General features: G+C 46.5%; 1 protein-coding gene across 1 annotated transcript in view; it reads left to right on the forward strand.

Moving 5' to 3' along the window:
- sec13 (SEC13 homolog, nuclear pore and COPII coat complex component) overlaps positions 1-13,362 on the forward strand; it is a 41,037-nt gene that overhangs the window by 21,168 nt on the left and 6,507 nt on the right. Inside the window, exons 4-7 of the mRNA XM_067998975.1 lie at positions 1,712-1,863; positions 8,675-8,808; positions 9,338-9,471; positions 11,785-11,905. Of these exons, the coding sequence (XP_067855076.1) occupies positions 1,712-1,863; positions 8,675-8,808; positions 9,338-9,471; positions 11,785-11,905 (541 nt within the window). The remainder of the gene's footprint in view (positions 1-1,711; positions 1,864-8,674; positions 8,809-9,337; positions 9,472-11,784; positions 11,906-13,362) is intronic.

Raw genomic sequence — 13,362 nt, forward strand, 5'->3', positions numbered from 1 at the left:
AGCCTCTAGCATAATCTGCATTGGCTCGATTCTGCTTAAATGTCAGGTGGAGCAATGTAGCATAAACCAGCATGTGATCTGATACAGTTGTCATTTGCTTCTCATTGTGGCAGCATCATTCAAATGTGAGCGGCTTGCTGATGGACCCAACAAACATGCAAGTGGAGTGGATGTCTTCCAACTGTGAGACCCCAAATGACAGCTCTTCAGCCCACAGCCGGTGACTAATGCATTGCACTTTCTCTCCTCACTCATTATGAGGATAAACGACTTTCTGGCTCCCTCCATTGTGCATGGGGCGAAGACTTGTTCCCAGCTAAGTAACTGCACACCTGGGGATCGCTGGAGATATTTCCACCACGCTGTGGGGAAACGCCTGGTCCAGCAATTGGCATCCGGTTTTGCGTTGATTGAAGTCGGGAACTCGTTATGTGGCTGATTCTGGACACTGTGTCATGTCACTTTGTGTTGGAGTTTCATTGCACAGTTGCATCCTTTGGGGGAAAAAAAATCTTTTAAATGACGTGCGAGAGAATAGTTCCCTCGACCGTGCCCCTTCTCCTCTGTTCCCCTTCTCCTCCTCTGTTCCCCTTCTCCTCCTCTGTTCCCCTTCTCCTCCTCTGTTCCCCTTCTCCTCCTCTGTTCCCCTTCTCCTCCTCTGTTCCCCTTCTCCTCCTCTGTTCCCCTTCTCCTCCTCTGTTCCCCTTCTCCTCCTCTGTTCCCCTTCTCCTCCTCTGTTCCCCTTCTCCTCCTCTGTTCCCCTTCTCCTCCTCTGTTCCCCTTCTCCTCCTCTGTTCCCCTTCTCCTCCTCTGTTCCCCTTCTCCTCCTCTGTTCCCCTTCCCCTTCTCTACCTCCTCCTCCTCTGTTCCCCTTCCCCTTCTCTACCTCCTCCTCCTCCTCCTCCTCCTCCTCCTCCTCCTCCTCTACCTCTCCTCCTCCTCCTCCTCCTCCTCCTCCTCTACCTCTCCTCCTCCTCCTCCTCCTCCTCTACCTCTCCTCCTCCTCTGTTCCCCTTCCCCTTCTCTACCTCCTCCTCCTCCTCTGTTCCCCTTCCCCTTCTCTACCTCCTCCTCCTCCTCTGTTCCCCTTCCCCTTCTCTACCTCCTCCTCCTCCTCTGTTCCCCTTCCCCTTCTCTACCTCCTCCTCCTCCTCTGTTCCCCTTCCCCTTCTCTACCTCCTCCTCCTCCTCTGTTCCCCTTCCCCTTCTCTACCTCCTCCTCCTCCTCTGTTCCCCTTCCCCTTCTCTACCTCCTCCTCCTCCTCTGTTCCCCTACCACTTCTCTACCTCCTCCTCCTCCTCTGTTCCCCTTCCCCTTCTCTACCTCCTCTGTTCCCCTTCTCTACCTCCTCCTCCTCCTCCTCCTCTGTTCCCACCCCGCAATTAAGAGTAACCCGTGATCCCGTTTTAGGTAGACCACGCGGACTTCCTGATTGAAATCGCTGGGTCCTTTTCGCGACCTAGTGAGGTAAAAATCCCGAGAGAGGAACCTACGCACAGCGACTGTTGCTCCGAGAGCACTCACTTCACTCCTTCTCTGGTGAAAACCCTGAAGCCTCCATCAGTGATGTCACTTCTAGACCCGTATATGGGAGCTGTAGTGGGCTTAAGCACCCATCCAACATAAAGCAGTTAATTTACCAACTGCCATAAATCGGGATAAAATGATCAATTGCGTATTTAAACAAACAAATCCTTGTTTCTTGTTCAGACATGAAGGTCCGGTGTGGCAGGTGGGCTGGGCTCACCCCATGTATGGCAACATCTTGGCTTCTTGTTCCTACGACCGGAAGATCATTGTGTGGAAGGAGGAGAATGGAACTTGGGACAAGATGTACGAATATACAGGCCACGATTCTTCTGGTAAGGATACTACTTTGCTACGTGCAGGTTTTGGATCGCAGTACTCTCTTACGGAATTATTTTTTTGTTTTCTTTTTCTGACTTAACAATGCATCAAATCTGCACATTAGCAAAGAGGAACTTCCCTTTAGGTTCAAATATCCGTTCAGATAGATGGATTTTTGGTTGTCTGGGCAATCAAACGTAAACTATCCAGTCAGTTTACCAGGTTTTCCGCTCACTGCTGCTTAGTTGTTTCTGAATATAGATTAAAAGTTGTATAGGCAAATACATTGGAGCTCCTTTTTCATTACTGAGCTGGACATATTCCCTACTCCCTGAGTGAGATTGCTGAGGTAGTGCCAGTTTTTGCTAAGTTTGCAAGTTGGCTCCAACTTGTCAAACTCATTCCACCCAGGACCATCAAGAAGAAAGGAGACCATGACCCCATCAGTGGAGGCTGGCCTTGAACGTATGGTGTGGTAACTTACTGCAAGACTGTACATTTCTAAACTAGGTTATGGAAATTAGGCATGTCTCAAAATCATATTTATTTTGTCATCTTGTTGTGGGCAGTAACCACAATCTGCCCTCCAAAGGCTGATCTTAGTTCAGTCAGATTATAGCACAGAAATCTTCTTGCATGTCCGAGCAATTGTGAAATCCTCCCTTACGGTGTCACAACCTGCACTGATTCCAGCTACCAGATCCTTTCCCCTCCCCATCTCCCTGCTCCCCAAATAAAAATACAGCGCTGGGTCTCTGATGACTCCAGATCTTATCCCAGCTGTACAGACAAAATCGGCACATAGGAAACTCAGCAGTCCTCACTGTCCAAAGATTAAAAAGTAGACATCTATAAACCGTATATAAAAAACAAATAATAAATGGCAAGTTGAATGCATTAGTACTAAAGGTACCCCATCTTTTTCTTAAAATTATAATCTCTCTTGCACCTGAACAGCATTGTGCTGCATAACGGAAGGTGAATGAACTGAAGGGCACGGCACTTACTGTTTTCCCAAGAAATATGCTGAGGGACAGTACAAATCGTCATTTAGAAAGGCACTGGTTAATCAAGAACAGTCAGCGTGGATTTGTTAAGGGAAGGTCGTGTCTGACTAACTTGATTGAATTTTTTGAGGAGGTAACAAGGAGGGTGGATGAGGGTAATGCGTCTGATGTAGTCTACATGGATTTTAGCAAGGCTTTTGACAAGGTCCCACATGGCAGACTGGTCAAAAAAAGTAAAAGCCCATGGGATCCATGGGAAAGTGGCTCAGTGGCAGGAAGCAAAGGGTAATGGTTGACGGGTGTTTTTGCGCTTGGAAGGCTGTTTCCAGTGGGGCTCCACAGGGCTCAGTACTAGATCTCTTGCTTTTCATGGTATATATTAATGATTTGGACTTGAATGTGGGGGGCTTGATCAAGAAGTTTGCAGATGATACAAAAATTGGCCGTGTAGTTGATAGTGAGGAGGAAAGCTGTAGACTGCAGGAAGATATCAATGGACTGGTCAGGTCGGCAGAAAAGTGGCAAATGGAATTCAATCCAGGGAAGTGTGAGGTAATGCATTTGGGGAGGGCAAACAAGGCAAGGGAATACACAATAAATGGGAGGATACTGAGGTGTAGAGGAACAAAGGGACCTTGGAGTGCATGTCCACGGATCCCTGAAGGTAGAAGGACAGGTGGATAAGGTGGTTAAAAAGGCATACGGAATACGTTTCATTATTAGCTGAGGCATAGACTATAAGAGCAGGGAGGTTATGCTCGAACTGTATAAAACATTGGTTGGGCCACAGCTTGAGCACTGCGTATAGTTCTGGTCACCACATTACAGGAAAGATGTGATTACACTAGAGAGGGTACAGAGGAGATTTACAAGGATGTTGCCAGGGCTGGAGAATTTTAGCTATGAGGAAAGATTGGATAGGCTGGAGTTGTTTTCTGTGGATCAAAGGAGGCTGAGGGGTGATTTAATTGAGGTATTTAAAATTATGAGGGGCCTAGATAGAGTGGATAGGGAGGACCTATTTCCCTTAGCAGAGAGGTCAGTGACCAGGGAGCATAGATTTAGAGTTATTGGTAGAAGGATTAGAGGGTGGTGGGGGTCTGGAACTCACTGCCTGAAAGGGTGGTAGAGGCAGAAACCCTCATCGCATTTAAAAAGTACGTGGATGTGCACTTGAAGTGCCGTAACCTACAAGGCTACGGACCTAGTGCTGGAAAGTGGGATTTAGCTGGATAGCTCCTTTTCGGCCAGGCCGAATAGCCTCCTTCTGTGCTGTAGCTTTCTGTGATTCTATGAAATAGATCTGCATTTTACCTCACAAAAAACATTAATTTTTTTTTAAAATGCCGATTAGTGCCGGAGTGCGCTGCCTGAAAAGCATGAGAGTGTCATCGTAACCCATGACTTCAGTAGGTCGTGCTGGGGTGAGGGGGTCCTTCTTGTTCTGTAATGTTAAAGGTGGCCCCTTGCAGCTCCTAAGAGGTGAGCTGTCATTTACCTGCACTGGAGTTAAGTCGTCTTGTAAATTAAGGTAACTTTTAAGCTAGGGAGAAAGGGGATATCAATAACCTTGTAAGTAGGAGTGCATCAGCAGGGCTCTCTCGATGACCCAGATAATTAACGCGATATCTGAGCCACAAAGACAAAGAGTGTCCCAGGTTTGATCCCTAGTATCTGCTGAGTTAGCTGATCTCGGCCGGGACAGCGGTAGAGGTGCAACAATTGGCCGCAGCACCCCGGGTTATGGAGGAGAAAATTGACCCGAGTTTCTCCCCCCCCGCCCCCCCCCCCCCCCCCAACCTTGCTGGCACTCACTGCCTTGGCTTGCGATCGGAAGGATGGCAGTTGTGTGAGGCACTCGAGGGTGACTGGCACCCACAGAACTGTATTCTTGAGAGGACAGGAGTGAATGTTAGGAGGAAAAGTAGATATTTAAGAGAAAATCAATAGCTAGAAGCAGTCTTGTGTACTGTAGTTTCCGTATTTGTAATGGATAGCTGGTCACCTCAGTGCAGCAGGAAGGCTGAAAGATGGTCTGTTACAGTTTTACAAAAAAAAAGTTGGATTGAAGAGCAGAGATGAACTATTACCACCCAGCTGAGAGCGCCATACATAACAAGTTTGCTGACATGAGAAGTGGAAAAACATCACACTGGTGCAGTCATGGATGCTTTTCTAAGTTTGGAGCTGAGGCGCATTGTTGGGAACAGAGTAGAGGGAGCATTAAAGCTTAAACCAAAGAGGGATATATAATCAGAATAGAGAGAGCTTTATTCTGCACCTAACAATATTTAGCTGGCCTGAGTGCTTGATGCTAACACTGCCCAAAAGGTGAAGAGTTGAAGAGTCCATTCTTCATTATTGACATCCTCACCTTGCTGAGCACAAAACTTACCAAAATAAAGTCGTGTTTAAAAAAAAAACCCACACACACACAAAATAGCTGAGGCCTGAGACTTCACCTAACCGTTCATTCTGTGCCAGCAGGGAAGTTGCTGTGACTTGTGCATCTTAAAATAACTTGTAGCCAGACTGTGCTAGTAGAAATAGGCCCCGAGGAGTCTGTTTATGTAGGTTGTGGCACAGCATGGTGTGGACGTGTACGGTAATGTGTGTATATTTGTACTAAACATTGTTAATGATTATTAAACAATGTGATTTGGGAAAGACATGATGTAATACAACACAAGCGTTTTTAGGAATAGGAAAAGACCATTAGGCTCAACAAGCATGTTTCCTTTGGAGAATAACCTGCCTACCCGCCTTAAACATTCCTCAACCCGTTCTCTATCCAAAAAGCCATCCAATTGTCTCTAATCCATTCCTACTATCCACTTCAGTTCATCCTGATTTCGCGTCCTTATTCCTAACTTTCTCATTTTTAACCTCTGCCCCCTGGTATTTGAACCATTCACCGTAGTGAACAATCGGCCTGGATCATTTTGTCAGCTCCTTTTTATAGGTGTATGCTCGACCAAACACACAAACTGCTTTCATGGTGTAAGATAGAAGGTTCAAAGGCAGATAAGATGTTTAGTGGGTTTATGTTGATCTATAGAATATTGGCCCAAAGAGATGATGACTTTATAAAGCATTCGTGTAACCACATGTGTGGCTGTCATCTCCATACATTCTGAAAATCTTTGAAGGCAATGAAAAGGTTTGAGAGCAGGGCAACAAAGACAGATGCACTGACTTAGGAAAAGAAACAAAGCAAACTAAACCCGTTCTCTTTGGAAAATTAATTACAAGAGGAAAATTGTCCAGAATTTTAATTGTCGTGGGGCATTTTGCTTCAAACTAAAAGAAGCCTTCAGCTATGTGCTGCAAAATAATTGCTTCTTGAGGTGAATTCACGTGCCATCTTGAGAATCGCTGCAAAGTGCGACACTGAAGATTGTATGTGAACAGGGTAAATAGCATATCAATCGCTGGCGAATGGAACTGAACACAGTGTTCAGTTGCATTCGCAACCCCTGAGATAACGAAGCAGTCCGTGCCCGCATGCAGCAAGACCTGGACAACGTCCAGGCTTGGGCTGATAAGTGGCAAGTAACATTTGTGCCAGGCAATGACCATTTCCAACAAGAGAGAGTCTAACCACCTCCCTTTGACATTCAACGGCATTACCATCGCCGAATCCCCCATCATTAACATCCTGGTGGGGTGGGGGGGGTCCACCATTGACCAGAAACTTAACTGGACCAGCCATATGAAAACTGTGGCTACAAGAGCAGGTCAGAGGCTGGGTATTCTGCGGCAAATGACTCACCTCCTGACCTTGTGCCTTTCCACCATCTACGAGGCACAAGTCGAGTGTGATGGAATATTCTCCACTTGCCTGGATGAGTGCAGATCCAACAGCACTCAAGAAGTTCGACACCATCCAGGACAAAGCAGCCCGCTTGATTGGCACCCCATCCACCACCCTAAACATTCACTCCCTTCACCACCGGCGCACAGTGGCTGCAGTGTGTACCATCCACAGGATGCACTGCAGCAAGTCGCCAAGGCTTCTTCGACAGCACCTCCCAAACCCGCGACCTCTACCATCTAGAAGGACAAGGGCAGCAGGTACATGGGAACACCAGCTGCATGTTCCCCTCCAAGTCACCCACCATCCCAGCTTGGAAATATATCGCCGTTCCTTCATTGTCGCTGGGTCAAAATCCTGGAACTCCCTTCCTAACAGCACTGTGGGAGAACCTTCACCACACGGACTGCAGCGGTTCAAGAAGGCGGCTCACCACCACCTTCTCCAGGGCAATTAGGGATGGGCAATAAATGCTGGCCTTGCCAGCGATGCCCACGTCCCATGAATGAATTAAAAAAAAAACCTCCAGACCCGACTGTCTGACCCCAGCACGGTGATGCTTTCAGACTTGAACTACAGATCTCAGCAGGCACAGAGGTAAGGTTGAAGGTGGTGGTGGTGGTGGGGGCGGGGGTGCCCCCAGAGGCAAAAACTTAGACGAGGGGTCTGGGGGCCGGAGAGCTGATAATTCGAGGCTGCACGCACAACATAGGCACGACGACATCCTCCAATGCAGTCTGACTCAAAACATCATCGCAATCGTCAATTTAAAAGTTAAGTGAGTAAATTATTTGCAGTCAGTTTTGGACGGGTTCCTGAACTACAAAATTGTTCAACCTCAAAGTGGGTGGGGGGGTCATGAACCTCCCATCCCCCCACTGGTTCCGCCAATGTAAATGTGATCTTGTACAAATCGGTTCCAAAAGGCAATGTTCAGCTGGGCTAAGGAGGAAAGTTTTTACTACTCACTATGATCCCATGAAACTTTTTCCTCTAGTGGCGGAGTCCAGAACAAGGGGGCACAATCTTAAAATTCGAGCTAGGCCGCATAGGAGTGCAATCAGGAAGCACTTCTTCACTCAAAGGGTAGTGGAAATCTGGAATTTCTTCCCCAAAAGGCTGTGGATGCTGGGACAATTAACATTTTCAAAACTGAGACTTTTAGATTTTAATGAGGTAAGGGTTTTGAGGAATATGGATCAAAGGTGGCTAAATGGAGTTGAGGGACAGAGCAGCCAGGATCTAATTGAATGGTGAAACGGGCTCAAGGGGCCATATGGTCTACTTATGTTCCTGTATTTCTATGTTCCTGTGACCACTAAAATCATTGGTCCATTGCTAGTCTCTTCTAAAATAAAGTTTAAAAATAACCAGTGCCTCTAAAATTTACCTAACCGGTGCACATGCAACATAATGTCACCATCAAAGAATTCCCCGTGAGCACAGATCGGGTTCTGGAGGGCCTCCAAACCTGAAGTGATTCGGTCCAAGTTCAGTCAGTGGAGTATAAAGGCACCGTAAGAGTCGCTGACTTACAGAACTGCCCGCTGCATTCAATAGCATGTGCTGACTGAGCCAAAGCATTCAAAAAGGTATTGATAGATTTTTGTTGAGTAAGGGTATTAAGGGATATGAAACCAAGGCGGGTAAATAGAGTTAAGATTGACCATGATCTAATTGAATGGTAGAACAGGCTCGAGGGGCTGAATTGCCGACTCCTGTTCCTATGTTCCTAGGAATTGGATCGATTCCTGATGCAGCATGGCGGAAAATGGCGTGGATTGGAATAGGAATCAGGTCCTGGAGCTAACTGTATAACATTAATAACTTATGCATTATTTTGTTAGTCCCTGGTATAAGTGGCTGTTTCACCTAGGTTACTGCCTGAATGTCTTGTTCTTACCTCCCTGAAGCCAGTGTACAGAAACCAGATGTTATAAGGTGTAAAGGGAATTGAAAAGGAGCATGATCTCGAACTAAGAGACTCTGGTTTTCTTGTTACAGTCAACTCTTTATGCTGGGCGCCTCACGAGTTCGGGTTGATCCTCGCCTGTGGTAGCTCAGACGGTGCGATCTCGCTGCTTTCGTACACGGGCGACGGTCAGTGGGAAATGAAGAAAATTAGCAATGCGCACACGGTAAGGAACTATTTTTTCAGAGTGAATATTGGCACTACTGTATCAGTCAATGCGTTGGAGGCAGGGCACGACCTACAGCACGCAGAGTCTATTTTACAGCACGCAGAGTCTATTTTACAGCACGCAGAGTCTATTTTACAGCACGCAGAGTCTATTTTACAGCACGCAGAGTCTATTTTACAGCACGCAGAGTCTATTTACTCAGTCTCTATGAACTACAGCAAACAGAACTCATGACTGAAACTAGATGCAGAGTCTCCTGATAAAATTAAGACATTCTCCAGCAAAATGCAGTGTGTGGAGGATAGTTACGTGCGTAAAATCAATCCCAGTCACTTGCAGCAGTCCGGTCTCCAGGGGTGATTGACGGGGGAATTACCCAATCATCTTCCTTCTGGCCGGGGCTTGTGGTGTCACTATATGCTTTTGCACAGTTTGTCAATGTTGGAACCTGACTTAAGTTTTCAGACAGCAGGAGGAGGCTCGAGTTCTCTCATAGCTAGCTCACTTTGTTTCTCTTTCTCTGCAGATCGGTTGCAACGCTGTCAGTTGGGCTCCTGCAGTTTTACCAGGGAGTCTTGTCGACCAGCCCTCGGGGCAGAAGCCGAATTACGTCAAGCGATTTGTGTCGGGAGGCTGCGACAATCTGGTCAAAATTTGGAAGTAAGTTTTGGTCAATCTACTTAGACTGGGAGGTTGTTCCTTCCTGGGCCGCTAGATGGAGCTCTGCAAAAATGGGCCATTCCATCTGTGAGGTGGTGGGGGGGGGAGTGGGGAGGTGGGAGAGGAAAGAAGGAAGAGTAAGTGATTGGAAGAGACCATATTACAGTACTGAGCTGCCAACATTGGGGAATTATTAGGAATGAGATTTAAGATAAAAAATGGGGTTTAAGATCAAAAAAGACTGAGGATCGGGCCAATGGAATGGTATTTACTTTTCATTAAGTCAGTGAATGAGGTTTGACGGGTCTGAGAGCACCGTCTGGTGTATTCCCTCTATGCAGTTCCTTCCTGGGTGCATCCTGGAGACGTCGTCTGCTTCACTTCTGGCTGTGTGATCTGTCTTGTATTTCTTTGAATTGGTCACGAAGGCACCCTTTGAGGGGCTATTCCGTTCCCTGCTGTGTGATTGTTTTTTTTATATAAATGTTAAATAAACGCAAGTAATGTTTTTCCTACCCATGCTCAGGATAGGTTATCCTCCAGTAACTGAGCCACATGGTCATTTTTCCCATGTCAACCCGCACAGTGAGGCTATGTGACTGTGGTTGGGGGGGGTGGGGGGTGGGGGGGAAGGGGAGGCAGGCCATGGTAGAGCCCGCTTTCTGTCCCCATGTGTGCAATTTCCAGCAGCGATCGCTGGATAGCGATCAAGAGTAGGAACCCCTGCTTAATTTTTCCTCTCCCTAGTACAGGGACACCGCGGCCCACCTGAAACCGTCTAACTCGGTACGGAGCAGGGGTCGAACCCGAGAGGCTCTGGTCCCTGTGGGTCAGTACCACACCTGGCAGTGCATTTATCTGTTGACTGCGGGTTTTTAAAAATTGCAGCTGGTAATTTTACAGTGACTGGGAACGTGTGAATGCACCCTACCTCTCTCCAGATGTGACTGGCTGCCACTTCAGAAGTGTGAGGTGATATAGCCACCGATTGTCCGAGCCCTAATTAGTACTGCCACCAATGAGTTGTGCACCCGCTATCGGTGTTTCACTCCCTGACACTCCAGGCAAAAACAAAATAAAAACACCCTGGCTTATTTTTCCGTCCACCTCCGTACACAAGATGTGGCTGCTTTGGTTCTGCGCTGTTAGGTATGGTGATACACTGATGTAAAGCATAAAAATGCAGGTGACACACAGTAGGGACAGGGAGTGTTGGTTCGGTTCAGTATCATAAGACCCTTGTGATTTCATGTGGTGCTAACATGTGAGATGGAGGAAGTTTTGCTAGCCATTTCTCCTTTCTGTGCAGCGTTGCTGCATCTTTTTCTGCTTCTCATTTGCCCCTTGCATCCCTTTTTGCGCTTGTCTTACTAGAATGCTCTAGGCTCCAGTTGAATCTCTCAATGTGATGCTACACTGATCGGCTGCCAGTGGTTAATAAACCTGATTGTTACCCCTTGTAATTTAAAGTTTGTTTCTGTTGGCTGTTTCATAGGCCCACAAAAATTACTATCACTTAAAAATTTCAAAAAATAGAGGCATCAGCCAACTTCAGCAGTGGTCGGCATGTGAAGTGTTAACACCCAGCAACATAAAACTTTGTCCTTCCAAACATGGATTGTGTCTGGAGAAAGCATTTTGAAGTGTATAACACTAGGATGGAGTACTGTTGTTTACCACTTGCAGTGTTAGTGGTGGGAGCAATGTGATTAAAAGCACCATACCAGCAATGAATTCTACTTTATTAAAGCATGCTGGCTTAAGTGCCATTTTCTCTCTCGCCCAACTGGTACCAATATGGTAAATGCACCTAATGACAACATTGTGCTAAGTGAGTGCCTATTCTCGTGGTGCAGTTCAGCCACGATGTTGGGCAGTGTAGATGGAGCTTTGAATTGCGTCCAGATTTTACCGATTTCATTCACCGAACAATTGACGGCCGTGCCTTCAGCCTTCTAGGCCCTAAGCTCTGGAATTCCCTCCCTAAGCCTCTCCACCTCTCTCTTCTCCATTAAGACCCTCCCTACAACCTACCTCTTTGACCAAGCTTTTAGTCACCTGTCCTAATGCTTCCTCCTTTGGCTTGGTGTCAAATTGTGGCTGATAATGCCCCTGTGAAGCGCCTTGGGATGTTTTGCTATGTTAAAGGCGCTATATAAATGCAAGATGTTGTACTTGAAATGTATCTCAAACATCCGAAGAATTCACTCAGAAAATTACATTCAAAAATATTGTGCATATTTGATTTGAACTTTCACCCTTAGCAATTTTAAGCAATGTTCTGTCCTACTTGATTCTTTTTGTTTGTCACAGAGAGGAGGACGGGCAATGGAAAGAGGATCAAAAGCTTGAAGCCCATAGCGACTGGGTTCGAGATGTCGCCTGGGCTCCGTCCATTGGGCTTCCCACGAGCACCATTGCCAGCTGCTCCCAGGTAAGCACTGTGAAATAGGGATGTACGAGCAGACTATGGTGAGTAAGTGCCACCTAGACAATCAGCAAAGGGCTAAGCAGCCTGATGAGAGACTTCGAGTGGTGGCAGTGATTTGGGGTCTACTGCAGTTAATTTTTTTTTGTTCGGTGGGTTGAAGAGGTGGGTAGGGAGTAATCAAACTGATCACGTTGCACCTGTTGGAGAAATTTGCAGTTCTGTGGAGCTTACCCAAATCGCAGAGCACGCAGAAAGATTAGTAACTGCAGTGGCTATAAGCTGTGTCCTCTCCAAATGGGAACGAGACTGAGGGCAGCGATGGTTGCATGTTCTAGGCCTCTGAGATACTGCATCACCTAGTGTTGGGGCTGAGGGGGTCACACCTGTGGGGTGTTTCTCAGCAGAAGTTGGGTGTTTCCACACACTGGAAACAAATCAAAGGTGAAGGAGCCCTTTGCAGCAGAACTGGTAGTGCTTTGGGAGCAGGATGCCTGCTGTCTCGGCCTGTGTAGTGGTGTGATGCAGGGATGCACAGTGTTGCCCAATGGAAATTGCTGACTAGCTTCGGGTGTGGATATAGCGATATCATTTTAGCCACATGCACTAATCTTAGTAAAAAAAACACTTTACTTATACTCACACGGTACAATGTACCTCACGTGTAAATTTACTGAACAAACATCTACTTCCAATCTCTAACCAGTAAAGTACTCAACGATCAAAAAACACTTGCGCACTCTGTTTCTCGTCTTGCCATTTTACCAACAAACGCACAAAATGATTAAAGCCCACAAGTATTCGCTGTGCAAATGAGTATTGAGATTGCATGTCCAATGACGTTGTCTATTACTCACTTTATTTACTAATCAGAAATGCAATTAGCCACATCTGGATTTCCAATTAGCCACATGAAATGTATTGGACAACACTGGGGTAGGGAGAGGAAGGGATTAAACAGTGGTTTGAAAGCTGCAACACTAGGTACAGGAAACGGGCGTTGTAAATCAGGATTGAGAACTCTTAAGTCGGACTTTAATTATTAATAAAAGTGCTGCACTAGGAATCCAGGATTGTAGTCATTGAAATGTTGCTGTGTCACTTTTTCCGACGGAGCTTTGAGTCCTACACCCTGTTAACTAGTCAGCAGGGGTATTAAAATCTGAACATCTTGCTGATTTAGATTTGCGTGTTCCAGTCTTTGACTGTAACTGGATTCTTTGTTGCCTTTATGATTTAATACAGGGTGTACAGGATCAGGTGGGTGGAGGTGGAGGGGAAGCGACCTTACTGAGGTTCATAAAGGGGAGTTTTGTCACTTGCTGAACATCTCTTGCTGTTGGAAGGAGGAACAACTTCAAGTGACTCTGGGCTTGCTAATGACAAATGTAGAGCAGCATTCCTCATCCATAATATTATGAAGGCCATTTGGCCCATCTTAGTACATCCATCCAGAGAGATCA

Source organism: Heptranchias perlo, chromosome 17 (genome assembly GCF_035084215.1).
Source record: "Heptranchias perlo isolate sHepPer1 chromosome 17, sHepPer1.hap1, whole genome shotgun sequence".
Lineage (NCBI taxonomy): Eukaryota > Metazoa > Chordata > Chondrichthyes > Hexanchiformes > Hexanchidae > Heptranchias > Heptranchias perlo.